This window comes from Bidens hawaiensis, unplaced genomic scaffold (genome assembly GCF_021521415.1).
Source record: "Bidens hawaiensis isolate Kalapana, Puna unplaced genomic scaffold, B.hawaiensis_p1.1 tig00037353_1, whole genome shotgun sequence".
NCBI lineage: Eukaryota > Viridiplantae > Streptophyta > Magnoliopsida > Asterales > Asteraceae > Bidens > Bidens hawaiensis.
The window spans coordinates 102,397-124,278 of NW_027496532.1; the positions used below are offsets into that span (position 1 = coordinate 102,397).

The following is a 21,882-nucleotide window of genomic DNA, read 5'->3' on the forward strand; positions in this document are numbered from 1 at the left end:
TTTTTTGAACGACCAAACGAATATAAAATGTCTAGGTACTCCATACGAGTGACCCAATGACAAAAGATCACTGTCAGCTGGCCTAAACCAGCTGTACGGAGCCTTTAAGCGCATCCAAGTTATCTACACTTTAAGAGAAAATGACCCAATGATAATAAAACCCGACCACTCCAATGAATGAACCGGAGATTATAAAGATCCAAGTTTTTCTTTATTAACCCACCCATGTCCTTTGTTAATTATATATTCGAGAACCTTTTGATTATTATTTTTGTTTTTCTTGAAATTTCTTTAGACTTGACTTGTGAAAACCCGTCATTCACGACTTTCTTCATCGCCGACATTCATATAAAATCCAATCCGTACACCCAAATTCCCATCATTTCATTTCAATAAACCCTAAAAAACGCGTTGTGTAAACTTTAATCAATCAATCAGTCAATTAATCAATCGGAGTGATGTCATCAACGACGGAGAAGAAGCCCGATGAGCCCGTGATGGGGATTCCGTACAACCCCAACTACCAGCAGCAGCCGTCTATGTACGCACCACAACAACCACAGCCGCAATACTACGTTGGACATAACCCTTATCAGTCCGGTCAAATCCCACCTAACGCCGTCTTTGGAGATCCCAAAGGTATTCCTATTCAACAAACTATTTACCGAGATACCCCTGCTCCGGTTAACTGTGCGTTTTGCGGTAGCTCTGGTCTCACCACCGTCAGGTATTATTATTATTATTATTCAATTGATTTGTTTTTATATAGAAAATTTGTGAATTTTATAGTCTTCTTGTCGGATTGGTGTAATTGATTTGCAATTGGGCGAGAATTAGGTTATCCGACTGGGGTTTTATCTTATATTAGGTACCCACTAGGGGTGTGGCGTGGTACGGTTCGGTGCGGTTTTTGGCTAAAACCAAACCGAAAACCAAAACTTCGGTTTTTAGAGTTTTTGAAACCGTTCGGTTTCGGTTTTTTCGGTTTTGGTTTCGATTCGGTTTTTACGGTTTTTGCCATTTGAGCTTTAAAATTTTAGCCCCGAAAAAAAAGTTGGCAAAAAATAATAAATTTAGGTATAAATAATTTTGTTAATTGTAAAATAATAGCCTATTATAGTATTATACATTTGATCAAAAATATTGGAGGTACATATTTATTAAAGTCTTTCAAATTACTCAATATAAAATATAAAAAATAAAAATTTAGGAATTCGGTTCGGTTCGGTTCGGTTTTTTTACATGCAAAACTAAAACCGAACCGTTAGTGCGGTTTTACAAAAACATAAATCCTAACTGTCGGTTTTTGTTTCGGTTCAGTTTTTTCGGTTTTTCCGGTTTCAGATCGGGTTTTTCGGTTTCTTGCACACCCCTAGTACACACTTTTTCAGAAAGTTTTGTATTTTCGGTATCGGTATGATACCAATCTTATCCCTAGGTTAAAAGGATGCATTATGGGTACTGGATATCACATTTATAGCCATGAGATAGGTTTAGAGTACATACAACATGGATTTCACGAGTCGCAAAAGTAGATGCAACATGATTCACACAACATTTATTGTAATCATAGTTATCAAATGCGTTAGGTGCAAAGGCCTCGCCTGGGGCCTAGGTGCAAGGCGCAAAAAAACAGTTTTATAATATTGTTAGTTTCAGTATCCACTAATATTACATATACACAGATTACATCTAGGCACCAACAAAGCGGCCCCTGAAATCCCGGTTAATGCCTAGTGTAAAGAAGATGGTTGTAGTGAAAGTAATGTTTATTACTTGAAGGTGTGAATAATACAAAGACAACTACATCTATTTATACACAAACAAACCCTAGCTTTCAACCCATAAAAGGCCCATGGGCTTTAACCAACTACATGGGCTAAAACCCTAATTATAACTAAATACAACTAACACTCCTCCTCAAGTTGGAGCATAGATGTTAATCATGCCCAACTTGTTACAAATAAAATCTATATGAGCTTTCCGGAGCGGTTTAGTTAGAATGTCTGCTAGCTGAAAATTTGTTGTCACATGAACTGGTTGAATGGATGGAGGATCAGTTTGTGTGCCTACTACTCGATCTCTGATAAGGTGGCAGTCGACCTCAATATGTTTTGTCCTCTCATGAAATACTTGATTCTTGGCTATGTGAATGGCTGATTGACTATCACAGTATAACCGCATCAAGTCATTAGAAACAACCCCGAGTTCTATGTGAAGACGACGTACCCATGTCATCTCTGATGTTACATCTGCCATGGCTCTATACTCCGATTCGGCACTCGACCGGGAAACCGTGTGTTGCTTCTTACTCTTCCATGATACAAGATTTCCTCCAACAAACACACAATATCCGGTGGTAGATCGTCGAGAAATCGGACAACCTGCCCAATCTGCATCTGAGAACCCTGATATCCGACCATCTCCTTCTTCTGTGAAGGCACCCACACGACAATGACCCTGATCAGAGTATAATATACCCAACCCAGGTGAGGTCTTAAGATATCTTAAGACACGAATGGCAGCATCCCAGTGACCGGTGTATGGCGCAGCCATAAATTGGCTCAGAACACTAACAGTAAAGGAGATATCCGGTCGTGTGACGGTTAAATAATTAAGTTTACCAACCAACCGTCTGTATCGCTCAGGATCTTTCATTGGATCTCCTTCCTTTGGGAGGAGTTTCTTTGTAGGAAGCATTGGGGTATCAACAGGTTTACAACCCAGTAAGCCACATTCAGTCAACATATCAAGGACATACTTTCGTTGGGAGAGAAGTATTCCTTGTGGAGAGCGAGAAACTTCTATGCCAAGGAAATACCTCAATCGACCAAAGTCGCTGACCTGAAACTGAGACTGAAGAAACTGCTTGAGTTCGGTGATCCCGACCTCGTCATCACCTGTGATTATAATGTCATCCACATAAACAACTACGATAATCCTCTTTCCTTTCTGGTGTCTAAAAAAGACAGAGTGATCGTAGGCACTCCGAGTCATCCCAAACTGTCCCATAACACTAGAGAATCGACCAAACCATGCCCTGGGAGACTGTTTAAGACCATATAGAGAACGACGTAGTCTGCAAACTTTCGAGGTCTCCTCTTCAACAACGAACCTTGGTGACTGCTCCATATATACCTCCTCCTCAAGAACACCATTAAGAAAGGCGTTCTTGACATCAAGCTGGTGGAGCGGCCAATGATTAATGGCAGCAAGAGCAATACAAATACGGACAGATGGCATTTTAGCAACTGGCGAGAAGGTTTCATCATAATCAATGCCATATGCCCGGGAATACCCTTTTGCGACCAACCGAGCCTTCAAGCGGTGTAAGGAGCCGTCCGGGTGTAGTTTAACCGTAAGCACCCAACGACAACCAACAATACGCTTCCCTTTAGGAAGTGTTTCAAGATCCCATGTATGATTGGATTTTAGAGCCCCAATTTCGTCTTCCATAGCCTTTCGCCATCCAGGGTGAGCTAGAGCGCTCGTCACATTTTTGGGAATCGGGTAGGAATCAAGAGTAGTGGTGTACGCATGAGATTCAGGAGATAGGTGGGTGTAGGCAACATAGTCCTGAATTGGGTAACGAGTGCATTTCCTGGGTTCTTTGCGAAAAGAAATAGGTATATCGGGTAGTGGTGCACCAGGAGGATCATAAATGGGTGTATCAGGGGTAGCTTCTGGTAAAGGTGTCAGATCGTGTAAGGATGTATCAGTAAGAGGTGTAGATTGTTCGGATGCAGACGGAGGATCTGAGGGTATTTCGGGGTTGTGGCCTGAATGTGAATCAAGTGTCTCTGATATTTGACCCTTACCTCGCCTAGCATATGTGAAAAGCAGTGGCGGAGGTTCTGTCGGTGGGTCAGAATCAGCAGAGATTGGATCGGTAGAGGGAATCGACACAGGAATGGTGGGGAGGAAGGGAGATGTGGGTATATCGAGGTCGGGAAACGGGTCAGAAACAGGAGTGGAACACTCGGGAAAGTAAAGAGACTCGTGAAAAGTGACATCGGCACTAGTAAAGTATCGGTGAAGTGATGGGCTATAGCATCGATACCCTTTTTGAACCCGTGAGTAACCAAGAAAGACACAACGAATGGCTCGGGGATCAAGTTTGATGGTTTTCGGACTATGGTCATGAACATAGGCGACACAACCAAATACTTTAGGTGCGAGAGGAAATGGATCATCGTTGGGAAATAGTACAGAAAACGGTGTTTTACCCTGAAGAACGGTTGAGGGCTTGCGGTTAATCAGATATGTGGCAGTGAGAACGGCATCTCCCCAAAAACGATGAGGAACACGTGATTGGATCATGATTGTGCGAGCAACATCCAATATGTGACGATTTTTGCGTTCGGACACACCATTTTGTTGAGATGTATAAGCACACGATGATTCATGAATAGTGCCGTTGGTTTTTAAGTATGAAGAAAAGTCGGTGGAAAAATATTCTTTAGCATTATCAGATTGTAAAGTTTTAATGGTGGTGTTAAATTGGTTTTGAACATAAGCATTAAATTCTCGAAATATGGAAAATACCTCACTACGAGATTTCAACAAATAAACCCAAGTAGTGCGAGAATAGTCATCAATAAAGGTAATAAAATATTCAAAACCCAACGTAGATTTGATAGGGCAAGGACCCCATACATTAGAATGCAACAGTTCAAAACAAAGGAGGTGACGGTGGCTGGAACTAGCCACCGTCGACATGCGGCTTAACGGCACAAAGGAGGTGACGGTGGCCAGTTCCAGCCACGTCACCTTCCGTCTTGGGCAAACTCAGTCCCTCAGAATCCAACTCTCCGGCCCTCAGATAGCTTTGACCAAGCAACAGACCGCCGTGCTGACACTAAGGAAAGTCAGCAGCGGAATGTGGGTTAACCTCCATGGCAAGTTTGTGACCGAGCAAAAGGCCTATTCCCTACCTGGTCCAACCAGGCGGTCGAGTGCCCATTTCACATGCAAGCTGGTGTTAGCTCCGGTGGAAGGTCGCAGTGGAGTAATGAGTGATCTGAAGTTCCAGTTATGCTGGGCCGGTGACGATGTTATTGCGCTGAACTGACAACGTGGTGGTGTGTGGGGATGTGAAGAACAAGGTGATGGCGAAGGACTAAAGGTGACCGGTGAGGTCATTATGTTTTACTTTTTTATTTTCTTTTCTTGTGGGGTTTTATTATGTTGATGTTGAGATGATTTGGTGTGAAATCTATCATGTATGTATGAGGCTGATTGATTCAGCATATTATTATAATAAATAAGGGTTTTTATTATTATTATAGCCTCTTCGATCAATTACCGATTACCTAAATCTTCCATCAGTTACACTTCAAACCCTAACACATACACACATAAAACCGACTCAACTCAATGTAAAATCAATCAAGCGAGAATTAGGGTTTTGTTTTATAGAACGATGATGATTATGGATTCATTCGACGGCAAAGCTATATGTTCAATTTACTATGAAGATCTGCAAGTCATTTCTATCTGCGGTCATGTCTGTCTTCCATGAACTCTGGTGTGTACTCAGTTATTAATCAACAACTCCTGTTATTATTATTTCTTTATATACATAAAAGTGAATCCTTTTTAGGTAATTATATTTCTCAGTACATAATCTGTGATATGATTTGAATATTGTAATTAACAAATCTGTAGAACCCTAGTTTCTAATTGATATGTTATGCAAAATGTTTTTTTTTTTTACTTAACATGATCTTATAAGCGTTGGTTTTGGAGTTCAATAAAAGAATTTCTAGTTCTTATGATCAAATTAACCTTCTTTCTTTTTCTCTGTTTAATAAATGTTGTAGAACTTGCTAGGCATTAACGGGATTTCAGGGGCCGCTTTGTTGGTGCCTAGATGTAATATGTGTATATGTAATATTTGTGGATACTGAAACTAACAATATTATAAAACTCTAGCTGCTTACTGAATTTCGGTTTTCGGATATCCGAAATTTCGGATACGGATTTGGATATCAATATTCACTATCCGAAATTTCGGATACGGATTCGATTATTGAAATGGATTATCCAAAAAAAAATTGTTTATGCATATAATAAAAATTAAACCTATGTTCAAGTTTCCAACATTGAGATAAAAAAAAATTCAAAAATTTCATGGATAAATTCAAACTTAAACAATTTAAACAGCCAAAAACATCCAAACAAATTCTAAGATAAATTCCAAAACTAATAAGCCAAATCATAATTTTCATTAACTGTTAACAAGAAAGTTACATGGATAATTCGAAAGCAAAGTGATATAGCAAAGTAGCGACGAAGAGCAGCGGGGAAGGTGTTTTGCAGGTGATGGGAGGGTGCGACGTGAAAATGGAGAATTTATAACAGATGGAAAACCCTAAACTTAAGTTATAACTTATAATATATTAATTATTTTTAACTTTTTTTTAGTTTTCGGGTATCGGATAATCCAATTATCCGATTTCTTTAGAAATTGACATCCGAATCCAAAAATTCAGATTATCCGGTTTTCGGGTATCCGAAAATTCGGATATCCGAAATTTCGGATAATTCGGATACGGATTTTCGGATATTTCGGGTTCGGTTTCGGATCCGGATTTTTTTGAACACCCCTATTTGTGAGTGTGTTATCTCGGAATAATTTGACGCACATAGCCATGACATACACGAAATTTTAGCCGCATATCTACTTGACTACTTCTACTCATATATCGGCCACTACATCACATAATAATGCAAAAAACGTATTACAATCATAGTTATTAAAAGCCCTCGTTTCTTGCGCCTAGGACCATTTTTCAGATGAGGCTCAATAAATGCGCTTCTAAAACCTAGGTGACCGCTTCGGCATTGTCTATGCCAAGCACATAATAACATAAAAGCCGAGTAAGAAACGCAAGGGGTGCCATTGAAGCTTAGACCTAGGAGAAGTCAAAGGCATTATATTGATACATTTTGTTATTCAAATTGTGGAATTACATTTGAATCTTTGTCTATTTAGAACTTTTGGTACTAATTAGATGATATAAAATGTTACATAATAGCTTTTTTTTTTCTTTTTTTTTGAAGAATAGTATTATTTTACATACACATAATAAATATTTAACTTTTTATTTAAGTGCGCTTATTTTTCCTCAGACCCTTGTTTTTTTTGCGCCTAGGCCCTAGGCGAGGCCTTTGCACCTAACGTATTTGATAACTATGATTACAATAAATGTTGTGTGAATCATGTTGTATCTACTTTTGCGACTTGTGAAATATTGACTTGGTTTCATTAACAAATGTCTTTTTTTTCCCTCAAGAAGCGCTGTTGTAGGGTGTTTTAACATTTTAATCGTTTTTAAACATGATAAAAGATCTCTTCTTTAATGGGTTGTAATTTGTAATCATGAAAATAATGGGAACCAAATGTTACTAAACATAATTCACTAGTGCAAAGTTTGATTGATCATATATTGAATCACGTCTTATAGATCAAAACCAAGTCTCGCTGCTGCTGTTGGTTGCATGATGCCATTTATGCTTGGAGTATGCTTTCTTTGTCCTTCAATGGATTGCCTTTGGCACAAGTATCACTATTGCCCCCACTGTAACGAGAAGGTATGCGCTCCTTTTGACTTTCTTTTAGCTAAAATTTTCTGCATTTTCATTCAAAGAATGAATTATAATAAATGTTTTAATGCAGCTTGCTGATTTTGAGAAAAATGATGCGTGTTTGGTGATGGATCCACCAAGATGGTCTGAGCCGAGTTTTGCGTTGCCTGCATAATCATGGAATGACATTGATGTTGAACTTTTTATTGTATTATAACTTTGAGTGAAGGCAAGTGTTTGAACATAAAGACATGATGTTGATAGATGTTGTATGTTATAGCATGTGGGTTCTGGCATTCTGCAAGAATGAACATGCTTAGCATTATTAGAACTTGCATACTGTATAGCTTTCTTGTGGCTGTGTATATTTGTATGAAGCGAATACTCTCCATAATTTGATTTATGATCTATCCGTTATGATATTTGAAGGAAGAAATAACTTGTAACACAAATCTTTGATAAACTCGTTAAGTAATCAAAGATAACTTAAATGTATACATGCAAATTAAAAGGTCCCACTGTTTTTTCTCTTAATACATCCAAACAACTAGATTTTTGTCGATTAGAATTTACCAAATTGAAGTATCGTTTCAATTCTCACTTGGTTTGAATTTAAATTGTTCGGTTCGTTTCGGTTGTAAACGAGCCAAGAAACGAGTAAGCCTTTGCTCAGTTCGGCTTGGCTTGTGAACAACCATAAGTGCGATTATCATAAACTGCAAATTTCCTAATAATAACCGCTTCAAAGCCATTTTAAAAAGTCAGAATTTAAGGCTTTTGAATACTGCTTTTTAACCATTTCAAAAAACTAAAATAAAAAAGATTTTCGAGATTTCCAAACACATTTTAACTTAAAAAAAAAACAATAATCATTTTTTAAAGTCAGATCTCAAACATTTTAATTCATTTATTTTCACTACAATTAAAAACGAGTAGGTACTTGAGCATTTTAGCCCTTATTTATTTGTATACCGAGAGCACTACCAGCCATCTGGTATTTGCAGCCAAACATCACACAATTCATCTTTGCAGGTACATATCCTCCAGTCTCCGATCATTTAGTTTACGCCTATAACAAACATTATATGATTATGCTGCATAATGTTGAAATTGCTTTATTATTATTATTATGCCCCGTGTCCGTCAAAATTAGGTTTTCTGATATCTATTGATCTCAAACGCGTACCATTCTAATTGATCTGACCTTCATTATTTGTAAGCTATTCACAAATGTATGACAGCTTATTATAATATTAATTAGTTAGTAGTTTCACCTGATATGAACTTATAGCTGAAGAATTGCCTGCTGATGTATACTGTGTGCTGTTATATAGATTTCAGTAACTCACACCTGTGATTAGTTCTCTTTCAAACTAATATGCGGGACGAGTGTCGTAGCTACCTTGGAAAACATTTGAATGAGCCGAAATTATGGAGAATTGTTTTTTTGTATTTTGATACTTCGGAATCGAGAAGAAATTGTTATATGCATTAGAAGAATAGACACATGTTAAGTTGTATACGAGCGTTAGATGTTGAAACTACAAAACTAAATGATTTGAGATGCAGGGCGCGTTCATCAGATAAGTTTAACCGATTTTAAGTAGAGAAACGAGAGAACTGTTGAAGATGTAATAATTCAAATTGTTAAAATGCGAATTGTTTGAAGTATTTGTTGCGGGTGCTATGACTTATGAGAGAACTGTTAAGTCTAGAAAGAAGGCCGAGTCATGAGAAATTATGGGTCAGTTGCAAGTCTTCAGGGGTGTTCCACAATCTACATAGTAGCTTGTTAGTCTTGTTTCTATTTTTTTGGTTTTGTTTTCCTATTCATGTGTAATTTTATATAAGTGGTAGCTCATTATCAATGAGATGTATATTTAGTAAACCAAAATGTACTCGTTTGTGTGCATCGAGATCCTCATAGCTCCAACATTGTGGTATCATAGCCACAAATTGTTAGAGATATGAGGATCAGAAGACACACAAACGACTACATTTTGGTTTACTATATACGTTCTTATTGATGATGGCTTAAAATTATATAACAGTTACACATGAATCGGAAACCAAACCAAAAATAGCTAACAAACTACCACGTAAATTACGGGACATCCATAAAGACTTGCAATTCCGCTTGACCTATAATTCACCATGTCATGACCCGCCCTTCTTTCTTGACGCAATGGTTCTCTCGTAACAACCTGAACTAATACTTCAAACAACTCGTATTTTGATTTTGAATTACATCTTCAACACCCTCCCTTAATTCAATGGTGGCTACTCTCAATCTTGTTTGTGGGAAATCAACTTATCCTTTTTTTATTTATTTAATGGTTGACACCTTGTATGTGTAAGAGAATTGAACATATATCAAAGGATCTTTGTTGTCGTCGACTTTTATTGGTTCCATCACCATCTTTCTGCAGTGATCACTCGTTTTGTTTCTTGTGTAACATAAACACTTGCGCTTACTGATGTAGTAAGAGAGAGGAACCGCCTTATGTATCACAGTTAAAGCATAGGTATTAGGGGCGTTCAAAAATATCCGAATTCGAAACCGAATCCGAAATATTCGAAAGTTCGGATATCCGAAAACTGGATATCCGGAAATTCGGATTCGGATAGCTATTCTGAGATATTTCGGATAGTTCGGATATCCGAACTATCCGATATATTAAATTATATATGTTTTTTATTTTATTTTATATCCAACTCAAACCCTAATTCCTAATTTAAAGTTACCCAGCCTCCATCTGTGTTTTTTTCTTTTCTTCCACTTATGCTAGAAGTCAAAGACCAAACACCAACTCTCTCACAACATCAGATCAATTCAGCCCAGCAGGCAACGACGCAGCAGCTCGCCTCCACCTCCCCGTCTTCTCACACTCTCACCATTCTCCGGCGTCCCGCACGCCGCCCATACACCACAGCCCTCGTCTCACCGTCATCACCACAACCCTCGTCAATTGTGTGTTATTTGATTGTTTGTTTGTACTTTGAGCAATTTGTGTTTACTTTGTTGGATGGAAAACTTAAATTCTTGAGATGTTGTTTCTTTTTAAAGTAGGTTTTGTTTTTGTTTTTTTCTCGGATATCTGATTCACTATCCGTCCGGATATCCGAATTTCCGGATTCGGATTCGGATAGTGAAATCCACTATCCGAAAGGTCCGGATATCCGGTTTTGAACACCCCTACTTACTGCTATAGTAGGAGAGAAGAACCGTCTAATGTATCATAGTTAAAGCATAGGTACAAGTGTTTATGTAGTTTTCTACTTAAAGTGAATGTTTTGTATTTACTTTTTTTTCAGGTAGGCAACATTTGCCAGTAGGAAATATGGCAACAATTAGAAATCTGAAAATCAAGACAGCATCATGCAAACGCATAGTGAAGGAGCTTCACTCTTATGAGAAAGAGGTTGAGAGGGAAGCGGCCAAGACAGCTGACATGAAGGAAAAGGGTGCTGATCCTTATGATCTTAAGCAACAGGTAAATTTCATATGCATCTTGCTCATTAAATAAACTCCTAAAATGTGTTTAAACTATGCTGTCTGTATTATGGCCTTTTTTGTTTCGGTGGTGTAAAAGAGTCACTGGGGTAATAATAATTGCAGCTTTGTTCCTGTTTTTTTTATTATGAATGTTTGTTCATTTGGTGTGCTTGCAACAACGATGATTAGCTGAAGTTGTAATTGAGATGTTTTATTTATTAAAGATATATTTTTTGTTTATTTGAATAGGAAAATGTGCTGGCTGAATCAAGGATGATGATTCCTGATTGTTGCAAACGCCTTGAGTCCTCGCTCGCTGACCTAAAAGGAATATTGGTATGTGGTTTATTTTTTTATTTAAATTTATTTTGGTATGAATGTATGGTAAATACTCACTACCTAATAGGAATAGTGGTATGTGAGTCATTTTGAAAGTAAATAATATATATGTCAAGTATGATAATAAAACTATATTATTACAATTGTAAATTAGTAATCTAATGTTATGAAACAAGGTGATTTAAGAGGTCGTATACTCGTATGCATTGAAGGTATACTTCGGGTGACTTTTAACCAGTCGCCTTTTAAGCTACCTTTTCTGATTTTGACCCATTAATGATAAAACACTAAAACATAACCCAAATTGGCCCATTTGTAACTAAGCAGGTTAAATTTGCCACTATTGTTATTTATGTTTATATTAACGGGATAAATATGAGATAAGCCGTGCGATTTCAGGCTGAGCTGGAAGAAGCAAACCAAAAGGAAGGACCAGAAGTCACCGAAGCTGAAAGCACTGTTGCTGACATCGAGAAGTTATTTGAATCAACCGAATCTTAGTATGTGCCCAAAATATAGCATGTCTTTTATGCTTTACAAATCCTAGTACTATGCTCAGATTCTTATTCTGTATTTGTTTTGTTGACCCGTATTTACTTTTTGCTCCCGACATCTTTACTTGTCTATGGTCGGGTGCGTGGAGAAATTTGCAATGTTTAAAAGTTGTGATATTAACTTTTTGCTGTTTGCATAACGAAATTGCCTGTTAGATGTGGTGGAAACCGTGTATCATACAAATAAGCGATTAGCGATGCCTATAATAACACAGATATGTTGCTGGTTTTCAGACATAACTAGGTTGCAATTGGATAATCTTATGGTTGTGAAAATCGGCTGGTTCAATCCGGAACAGGTCAAAACCCATGTATCTCATATTTTTGTCAGAGCAAAAAAATATACAAGTATGTATAATATATTAATGCGACAAAACGTAGTGGGCATTGTCTATGGGGTGTTTTTCTCCAAAACGCTTGGGAACACCGCCCCGGGGCCTTTTGGGGGCGTTATGGCCTTTGAAAAACTCTTCCAGCGTTGTGTACAAAACGGTTCGGGGTTTTTCCACTACGTATGGTCTTAAAGGAACCTTTTTCAAAATTTATTGTTACAATTGATAATAGCATTATTTACAGATGTGCACTTGTGTTTAATTAGCATATTCTGTAGCCTTCAGCATATTCTCACAAGCCCATACTAAACCACTATTCTTTACCATCTTTGAGTTCTATATTACTACCATCTCTTGCATTTATTAATCTATATGTTATTATTTGATATTAAAAATTATGTTTATATATTACTTAATTAAAAATTAAAATAGTAACTTTAATATTGCATTTATATTTATATAAATTAAGTATTTGGAAAATGGTTTAAGGATGAGTGGTATAAAAAAGATATACATTTTCATGGTTTTGAGATGAACATGATAGGATGAGAAAAATGTGATTTGTCGTTGATATTGGGGAGGGATTGTCGTGGGATAAGAAAGAGGGATACTCTCCACCCTTATAGCAAAAATTCTATTGATTTCCCATTATAATGGCACCAACACAATTATAACTATTAAAATTGAACATTATAAATGATAAGTAACATAGTTTTTGCTATAACCGTAAAACAACAACGTTATGAATAACACAATATCGGGAAAGAATACAACAATACTATACTCAAATTATAGTTACAAAGTGTTCGGTTTTATAAAAAGTTATATAAAGTGTTCGGACTTATGAAGTAATTTAAAAAAAATAACGTCGTATGAAAATATTTACGTTTTAAAAATATGAGAGAATTAACTCTTGAAATATCCTTATGTTGTTGATTTTATCTTCAGTGTCACACCCTAGCATCATTGCCCCCTTTCACCGACAATTCCATATGAGTGAAGGTCTATCCCAAATCAGACAACCCCTTCAATGGGATGCCTCTTTTAGATGCTGCCTTTTGTGCGCTTTCATAACAGATGCTCTAAAGGGTTCATATCGGATCTAATCAAGTATTTTATAACTTTATCCATTTAATCACTTGTTTTGCATTTTATAATTTCTATTTTCTACCAAAAAAAATCATCTTATATATTTTAATTTATCTAATATAACTGCTGGCATATTCAGCATCTACCAAATTTTGGACAAGTTGATTCAGTATGAGAAATTATTGAGTTCTCAAGAAAAAACAAAAGTAATTCAGAGGAATGTCAAGCCATTCTAGCTATATCGGGGATTAAATGTTTGATAAAGCGGAATTTTATAAATGATATGATCTTCAACAAGAAGCCTTTTTCCAATGATCAAAGTGAAAAATGACATTAAGGTCATGCTATTCTTATGTGTGAATTGTGAAACATCTAAGCAAATGGGCAACCTTGAGTAGGGAAAAAATGATGTAAATTTGTATTAATTTTTCTTTGTAATATGCATGTTTTGTAGGCTTGGTTCGGTTGTTATTATGTTTTTTCTTTATACTTTTAAACCCGCTTCTTTTAAGGTGTTCTTTCTTTTATTTTTATGAAATTAAACTTTTTAAAAAAAGTATTCTTTATAATATAAATTATATAATAATATCATATAATTTCCCACTTGTTGCCTAGTAGTAGAAATGCTTGAGTTTTATATTGAATACCAAAGTTCGATTTTCACTTGTATCATTTTGGGTTTGTAAATTAATAATAAAGAATTTGAGATAGATGTTGCGAGATTATCAGTTTGAATTCTGAGCTCACACGAGTCTCCGTTTCAGCATGTGTTACGCCAAAAAGCTCTGCTCTTGTTGCGGCATGACAGACGGTATAGTTTCATCGGGAACACCATAAATATATAATACTCATATGAAAGATGACTTAACTTCATACAAATACGCCTACGTCATACGTGTCATTCTCAAATACAAACACCCTTGGGGTAAAATACAATTAGCGAAACCCAATGAGTTGGCTGATTAACCCATATATACATTATTTATAGGGTTCATAACATTTACAAAACCCACAGCAGCCATACCATACACATACAGTATCAAAAGCTGTTAGGGTTTTCATGGGTGACGCAACTCGGATCCAGAGAGAATTAACGCATTTCAACAAAGATCGAAGCATCGTCGGAATGACTTTAACGCCTGACGAGAAAGACATTCGCCGCCTCACCGCCACCATCCCTGGCCCTCTTTCCACTCCCTACGAAGGCGGATTATTCGGTGTTGATATAACTTTGCCAGGTACTACATATTATTATTATTATGCTGTTGATTGTTATGTGATTGCGTAATTGAGGCTAGGAGCTAGTCCGTACCTCACCGATTAATCGCTATTTGCCGAGATCAGTCAAAATTGAAAGTTTTATATATAAAATTTCGTATATATGTGTATAGGAGTGGGATCCGGTGCAAATAAAATTAACCAAACATGCAAATAACTAGAGTAATTACAAATTACAGTTTTGAACTAGAGTAATTATGTTATAGAAAACAAAATAGTGTAATAATTACTCTAGTTAAAAGTTATAGTCATAAGGTTAAGCGTAGTGAGGCGACAAGCCGGCGATTTTGGGTGAAAATCGCCCTCCACATTGGCCCCTGCTGACGTAGCGCCACGTGTCAAATACTGCCCTCCCCCTCCCAATTATTACTCTATTGTTAACATAATTACTCTAGTTAATTTTATTTGTACACTTCTCACGATAAATATCATTTGTATTTGATTATTAATCCAGACCCCACCGCCAGGCTAGGGCCTAGCGATTTCTACAACACTGCCTGAAACTGTTGATCGAACTTATATGATGATAACTTTATCTGATTACTCTGTCGTATAGCTCTAGCTTATTAGTTGAGCATGTGTGAAATTGTATATGAAATTTAAGAATGGTTTATAAATGAACTTACATTCGGTGTCGGCATTAATTTGTATCTGTTTCTACAGATTTGTGTGATTTTATACGGATTATGCTATTTGTCGATGCGTGATGGTGTGTTTGAGGTTGACTGTTGATTTGTTGCTTCAATTTATGACCTGTAACTGTTGATTGAATTTGTTGTAAAACAACTAATTTTGTGAACCTTAATCGGACGTGTAGGTGACTAGGTTCTAGTTTCACTGGTTATGATCATAACTTCGTCTGATCACTTGATTATATGTGTTAAATTGCTTTAGCTTCTTGGTTGAGCATGTGTGCTTATATGCAAGGGCTCAACCACAGAGTAGCACAAACAGATTATGTTCCTTAGTAGATGATGAAAATTATGGTTTAAGTAGTTGGATTTAATTACTTAATAAGCAAAAAGTTGTGCACCCTGGTGAAATTTGGGAAGAGAAGGTAAAACTGGTCAAATGAGAAGTTAAGATTTATAGGCACATTATCTATATAGAGTAAAATTGGTGGTCGGTGCCACAAATGTTAGCTTTCTGTTTTAGGTTTTAGATAAATTATTTGGGAGGTTAACCAATATAATGTGTTGGTATGGTGGTTGAGGTTCTATTTGTTAAGACGCTTGTGGGAATTGTCGCAGGCTAGAGTCCGTTTTCAAGCAGGGGTGGACTTTTTTTTAACTTCAGTTAGTATTACGTGTGTATTTGCTTTGTTATTAGGTATACCCAGTAGTAATAATTATATTCGTTAACGTTTTATGTCTATGGCTCGGGTTTTTTCTACCGAATAAATGTCTTTTTAAATACTTTAATTTTTTATATGTTAAGCAACCGGACCCACATTAGTGCACCACTGCAAAGCGATGGGTACATAAACAAATCCGACCTACCCCGACACGCTATCTTTGCGCCGGGTAAAACACTAGTTGATAGTAAGAACTAGGTCAACTAACGGAATTAAGCTACTAATAATGTTTAGCCATGATCATGGTCATAACAGCATTACATGTGTAGCATTAGTTGGTGATAAAAGATCAAAATTGAATAGAGAATAAAATTTCACACAGTCACACACATCAAAATACTGCTCCAATTTTGTAGGCTGCTTCCGCTTGTAACTCATTAAGGAGAATTTTGTATGTATTAAAAGTGAGGTTTTTTAATTGATTGAAACCAAAAATGGTAGTAATACCATAAATATTTTCTCGACATTGGGGTCTCGAATTTGGTCAGAGGGAAGATATTTATATGTTACATCCTGTGATAATGGCCAGTCTCGAATTTGGCAAGCTTTGTCATTTTATTTGACAATTAAGTTTTAATTGTTAAAAGAGTTTAAGGAGACCATGGGTATGTTTGGCAAAGGTTTGTTTAGAGTAAACTCAGTCAAGTTAAGTAATGCTTTAGAAAGACATAAAGTATCAATCTAAACTGTTCTTTTAACATAAAGTATCAATCTAAACTGTTCTTTTAAGAGGTCCAAGATGTATCGATGTTACTGTCTTTGTTCATATTAGGTTTTGAGATAACATTAGTTCAAAAATGTCCAATTTTGATGTTTTGCAGATGGGTATCCCTTTGTGCCTCCTAAAATGAAGTTTACTACAAAAGTTTGGTAAGCACATTATAACTCTATTTGATAATAAAATGATAAAAAGAACTTTAAAACTTACATTCTAATATGTAAACTTTGTTTAAATTCAAGGCATCCAAATATCAGTAGCCAAACTGGAGCTATATGTCTTGATATCCTAAAGAACAACTGGAGTCCAGCTCTAAACCTGAAAACCGCTCTGATCTCCTTACAAGCTCTGTTATCAACCCCAGAACCAAACGATCCCCAAGACGCCGTTGTTGCCAAACAGGTTTCACATTACCCTGTTAATTTTTTTTAAACTTTTTTTTTTACTTTCGACCGGACTGTAATTACATTTTCTTTTCGTGCAGTATCTTAGTGATTATGCTACCTATGTTGCTACAGCTCGGCGTTGGACAGAGGACTTTGCCAAGGCTTCATCCAGTGGGTACAATGGGAAGGTATTAAATATTGATGCATAATAGGTAACATACTTATGTTAAAAACTTGTAAACAATATATATATTCGATAGCAGCTTATGAATTTGACTGCAGGTGCAGAAGGGTTAGTAAAGAAGACACTAGAAGCTTTTGGTGGTGATGAAAAAATGGCACTTGAAAGGTTGTGTCCCAAATAGAAGTATTTATTATTATTATTATTATTATTATTATTATTATTATTATTTATGTATAGTCAGTTCTCTCTGTTATCTTATTAGAGGGACAGATAATCTCTAGGTATGGATGAATTGAAACTTTTAACGCGGAATGGATTCATTGTCATGATGTATTCGCGTATATTTGGAAATGTTTGTCGATTCTTATATTGACAAGTTTTATAATTTTGGTCAAGTTGTTTTCATATTGATTTTTTTTTCCAAATTACTGAAAGTTTAAACAGCCACAAAACCTGATGAAGGCTCCCTTTTTTTCCATAGCAGTCTATTAGTACTTAGTGACCGCTTTCAATTCCGGTAAGGCCTGCAAATTAACGAAACGTGTTCGTGTTTGTTTTGACTTTAGTCAAGCAATTGATGGGGCAAAAAAAGTTTGTTGGGGGGGGGGGGGGGGGTTCTTGGTGGTGTTTATTTGTTATAAAGCATTCGTGTTTGTGTTAGTTTTTGTTTGTCTGCTAACAATGTAGACAAATGTTTCATGAATGATCATAACTGAGCTAAAATAAACTGAGTAAATGTTAAGGTGCAGGGTCTATGAAGTTACTAAAGCTTGACCAAATTCTAATCTGCCTAAAGTATTTAAATAAAATATATATACAAACATAAACGAAAGAACTAAAACAGATGTGATAACAAGCATAAATGAGTGTTAAACAAAGGTAAACTAACACGAATAAATTCTTAAACGAACGCAAACTAAGCTCATTGATGAGCGTAATGAACGAATATAAACAAATTGAAAAGAATGGTCATTCATGAACGTAATTGAATAAACGTAAATGAATGTTCACGAACTTAAATGATCTGAACAAATGAGTTATGTGTTCATGTGCATTCGCTGAAGAAATCAAACAAACTTGTAGATTTAGAAAACCTTATGTCATATTGCTGTATTGATCACACATTTAGCCTCGTATCAGTAGCCAAAGTCTTATTCTACCACTTGAGCATCAACGACCCGTTTTAACTATTGTGGACCATCAATGACCCCAATTGAGCCACATTGACCATGAATGACCCTAATTGGCCATCAACAACTCAAATTAACTGTCAAAAACTCTAACCGACCTTCATAGGCCCTAAATGAACATCATTGGCCCCAACTAATGGTCTTTATAGCTCTTAATGAACCATGTTAGATCAGATTGTATTGATCATAGTAGATCATGGTGGTCGATAATGGATTATACGAGTCCTATCGGACCATAATGGATCATATTCTCGACTTGAAGAAAAAAAAGTTTTTTTTTTTTTTAAGAAAGAAGGGTAAATGCCTAGTTTGTCATCATGTACTTAGTTATCCAAAACTTGAAGCAAGAAAGTTGTCACAATGCAATAAATAGCAATGCACCACCAAAAGATTCTTGCAGTTAAGAAGAGTTCAACAAGCTAATTTTAACCTTCTACTTATACAAATCATGTACAGTCAGGCCATGATTAATTGATGCCACAAAACACTCGAGGCTGGCCCACAATGTGATCTCATGTGCGTTTACAGAATGGCCACTGCCGTTTTTAATCGATAAGCAAAACCTGAGCATATTCTTAGCTAAACCAGAAACGAAAATTATAGAAACTAACAAGAAATGTATTAGTAAAAAATTGCAGTTAATGATAAATTAATCAATATTCCTAGTCTGTAGCACTATGCATGAATATGTGTCTTAGAATGTAGATAACTTGTAGTAATGGATAAACTAATGTAAACATAAATACACTGTACAAACTAATTTTCTATTTCTAGGCGATTAAGGATAATATTCAATCTTATGTGCGTATCGTATCAGTAGCGAGTGTCTTAGTCGACCACTTGATCACCCCATCAATTATATATAAATAGACATATCCTGAGCTCAAAATCTTCCATCATATATCGAAAATGTCACCAAGAATTGGTTTAGTGTTACTTCTCACTTGCACCACCATTTTCAATGCATTTCCAACCAAAGCCAATGACCTCAAAACCTACATTGTTCACTTAGCTTTACGTCAAGACGGAGCCTTTTCTCAGCCGCACGAGATTGAAGAATGGTACAACTCGTTTTTGTCCAAAATACCCTCCCACTCAAACGAGAAGCCAGAGATGGTTTTCATGTACCGCCATGTGATTACGGGATTTGCTGCTAGATTGTCCACAGATCAAGCAAAGGCAATCAAGAATTTTACTGGAGTTGTATCTGTGAATCCTGAAGTTGTGTATCAGTTACTAACGACCCGTTCATCACAGTTTCTTGGCTTATGCCAAGATTCTGGTTTGTGGAAAGACTCAAACAAAGGAAAGGGAATAATCATTGGTCTTATAGACACTGGGATTACTCCCGGACACCCTTCGTTTAATGACAATGGCGTCCCCGCTCCGCCGTCATCATGGAAGGGTAGATGTGAGGTACCGGGATGTAATAATAAACTGATCGGAATACGAAACTTTCTTAGCGAAAGTCCTCTGATAGATGACATGGGCCATGGCACACACACTGCAAGTATTGCAGCAGGGAATTCAGTAGACAATGCAAATGTATTTGGCATGGCAAAAGGCACCGCGACCGGGATGGCACCACAAGCACATGTAGCCATGTATAAAGTATGTTCCCACAAGGAACTGGAAGTATGTCCGTTGAGCGCAATCTTAGCAGGCATGGATGCAGCCATTGAAGATGGCGTTAACGTGATGTCAATTTCACTAGGTTACAACCGTAAAGATAAATTACCCCATGACGCTCTCGCAATAGCCTCATTCAGTGCCATACAGAAAGGTATATTCGTGAGTTTCTCAGCAGGTAACGATGGGCCTGGGGAACAATCATTAGCAAATGAGGCCCCATGGTACCTTACAGTAGGGGCTAGTACCATTGACAGAAGAATAAGGACCAGTGTTCTTTTGGGAAACAATAAGGTACTTGATGGCGAGTCGTTATACCAACCGAAAGATTTTGATCATAAGCTTCGGCCTCTTGTTTACCCCATTGATGAAGTTGCACGAGGGTGCAAGTAAGGATCATTGGACCACATTGATGTTAAAGGGAAGGTAGTACTGTGTGACGTGAGTAAAAACGAAATTTTTTGGGCTGGCATTAGTGAAAAAGGCAAGGTAGTGAAGGATGCCGGAGGAGTTGCCATGGTTATTGCTAATAATATAACCTGGGGTGAGAGTATAATTGCACAGGCTCATGTTCTACCCGCATCCTATATCGGTTATGAGGAAGGGGTCGAGATTAAAAAGTATTTAAATTCGACTTCGTCCCCGGTTGCGACTATCCTGTTCCGTGGGACCGTGTGTGGGACGAAAACCGATCCAGAGGTGTCCCGTTTCAGTTCAAGGGGGCCTAGCTTTGCAACTCCTGGAATCCTGAAGCCCGACATTATTGGACCAGGTGTTGACATTCTTGCAGCTTGGAACGAGTCTGTCGACCACCAGACGGGAACCAAAGCAACATTTAACATCATAGGTGGCACATCAATGGCGTGTCCTCATCTTGCAGGCGTAGCAGCATTGCTCAAAGCGGCCCATCCAGACTGGTCCCCTGCTTCTATCAAGTCTGCAATCATGACGACTGCGAGTCAAGTGGGACAAAACGGACATGCTATTGTTGACGAAAGAGGGCTCCCTGCAGATGTGTTTGCCATCGGGTCAGGTCATGTGAACCCACAGAAAGCCCACAAGCCAGGGCTTGTTTTTGATATCCAACCTGACGACTACATTCCATATCTTTGTGGATTAGGCTATACGCCTGGTCGAATTCAAGTCATCGTTAAAAAGTCAGTTAACTGTTCAATAAGCATACCCGAGGCCCAGCTGAACTATCCTTCTTTTGCGGTGTCTCTGAAAAGAGGTGATAGCAAGACATACACAAGGACGGTTACTAATGTTGGTATGGCAAACTCGAGTTATACCATTAGGGATATTTCTGTCCCGCAGGGTATAAGTATTGATGTGATTGGCAGCCATCCTCAACAGCTCAGCTTCACAGAGGCTAACCAACAGGTAACCTACAAAGTAACGTTTACTCGAGACATTAAGGATGAGGTGAAAGGTACATATGGCCAAGGACATATGACTTGGGTATCTGGTAAATACACCGTAAGGACACCATTTTCTTTCATGTTTGAATAAAGAGGTCTTCCGATTGTAGCATTTTTATACATACAAGTAACATGATGTGATACGATACGTGATACAATAAAGATCAAAGAATGCTTTCACATTTCTAATCTATTATGTAAACGTATATGTTTGTTCGATTGTTGACGTTTATTTTATATGTTTTCAAACAAGCTGTGGGATAGAGAACTTAACCTATGATTATAAGAAATTTATTTATACAATCTTTTAAAAAAAATTAGT

At 37.0% G+C, this 21,882-nt stretch overlaps 3 protein-coding genes and 1 pseudogene across 5 annotated transcripts; all 4 read left to right on the forward strand.

Annotated features, from left to right (window-relative positions):
* Positions 1-373: 373 nt before the first annotated feature.
* On the forward strand, positions 374-7,991 carry LOC143589328 (GSH-induced LITAF domain protein-like). Its single transcript, XM_077070120.1, has 3 exons — positions 374-727; positions 7,470-7,596; positions 7,682-7,991. Exons 1-3 carry the CDS (start codon positions 459-461, stop codon positions 7,763-7,765), a joined length of 480 nt encoding a protein of 159 aa, XP_076926235.1. The 5' UTR covers positions 374-458; the 3' UTR covers positions 7,766-7,991.
* Positions 7,992-8,532: 541 nt separating this feature from the next.
* On the forward strand, positions 8,533-12,124 carry LOC143589334 (tubulin-folding cofactor A-like). Of its 2 annotated transcripts, XM_077070125.1 has the most exons (4): positions 8,533-8,622; positions 10,906-11,084; positions 11,336-11,422; positions 11,825-12,124. In XM_077070125.1, the coding sequence occupies exons 2-4, from the start codon at positions 10,932-10,934 to the stop codon at positions 11,924-11,926; spliced, it is 342 nt and encodes a 113-aa protein (XP_076926240.1). In that variant the 5' UTR covers positions 8,533-8,622; positions 10,906-10,931; the 3' UTR covers positions 11,927-12,124. The 2 variants fall into 2 exon arrangements, with proteins under 2 accessions (XP_076926240.1, XP_076926239.1); XM_077070124.1 differs by lacking the exon at positions 8,533-8,622 and having other exon boundaries at positions 10,867-11,084.
* A 2,182-nt stretch (positions 12,125-14,306) lies between these two features.
* LOC143589335 (ubiquitin-conjugating enzyme E2 27-like) lies at positions 14,307-17,507 on the forward strand. Of its 2 annotated transcripts, none has more exons than XM_077070127.1 (5): positions 14,307-14,638; positions 16,854-16,902; positions 16,993-17,152; positions 17,235-17,324; positions 17,400-17,507. In XM_077070127.1, exons 1-5 carry the CDS (start codon positions 14,461-14,463, stop codon positions 17,499-17,501), a joined length of 579 nt encoding a protein of 192 aa, XP_076926242.1. In that variant the 5' UTR covers positions 14,307-14,460; the 3' UTR covers positions 17,502-17,507. The 2 variants fall into 2 exon arrangements, with proteins under 2 accessions (XP_076926242.1, XP_076926243.1); XM_077070128.1 differs by having other exon boundaries at positions 14,328-14,638; positions 17,419-17,507.
* A 1,758-nt stretch (positions 17,508-19,265) lies between these two features.
* Positions 19,266-21,761, forward strand: LOC143589336 (subtilisin-like protease pseudogene; annotated as a pseudogene).
* The last annotated feature ends 121 nt before the right edge of the window (positions 21,762-21,882 follow it).

Excerpts from the sequence above, each read along its gene's own strand:
- LOC143589328 (XM_077070120.1), top strand. The coding sequence starts at position 459 with ATGTCATCAACGACGGAGAAGAAGCCCGATGAGCCCGTGATGGGGATT. Across the intron at positions 728-7,469 it reads TCTGGTCTCACCACCGTCAG|ATCAAAACCAAGTCTCGCTG; the intron begins GTATTATTATTA and ends CACGTCTTATAG. Across the intron at positions 7,597-7,681 it reads GCCCCCACTGTAACGAGAAG|CTTGCTGATTTTGAGAAAAA; the intron begins GTATGCGCTCCT and ends GTTTTAATGCAG.
- LOC143589334 (XM_077070125.1), top strand. The coding sequence starts at position 10,932 with ATGGCAACAATTAGAAATCTGAAAATCAAGACAGCATCATGCAAACGC. Across the intron at positions 11,085-11,335 it reads CTTATGATCTTAAGCAACAG|GAAAATGTGCTGGCTGAATC; the intron begins GTAAATTTCATA and ends TTATTTGAATAG. Across the intron at positions 11,423-11,824 it reads CTGACCTAAAAGGAATATTG|GCTGAGCTGGAAGAAGCAAA; the intron begins GTATGTGGTTTA and ends GTGCGATTTCAG.
- LOC143589335 (XM_077070127.1), top strand. The coding sequence starts at position 14,461 with ATGGGTGACGCAACTCGGATCCAGAGAGAATTAACGCATTTCAACAAA. Across the intron at positions 16,903-16,992 it reads AAGTTTACTACAAAAGTTTG|GCATCCAAATATCAGTAGCC; the intron begins GTAAGCACATTA and ends TTTAAATTCAAG. Across the intron at positions 17,153-17,234 it reads ACGCCGTTGTTGCCAAACAG|TATCTTAGTGATTATGCTAC; the intron begins GTTTCACATTAC and ends CTTTTCGTGCAG.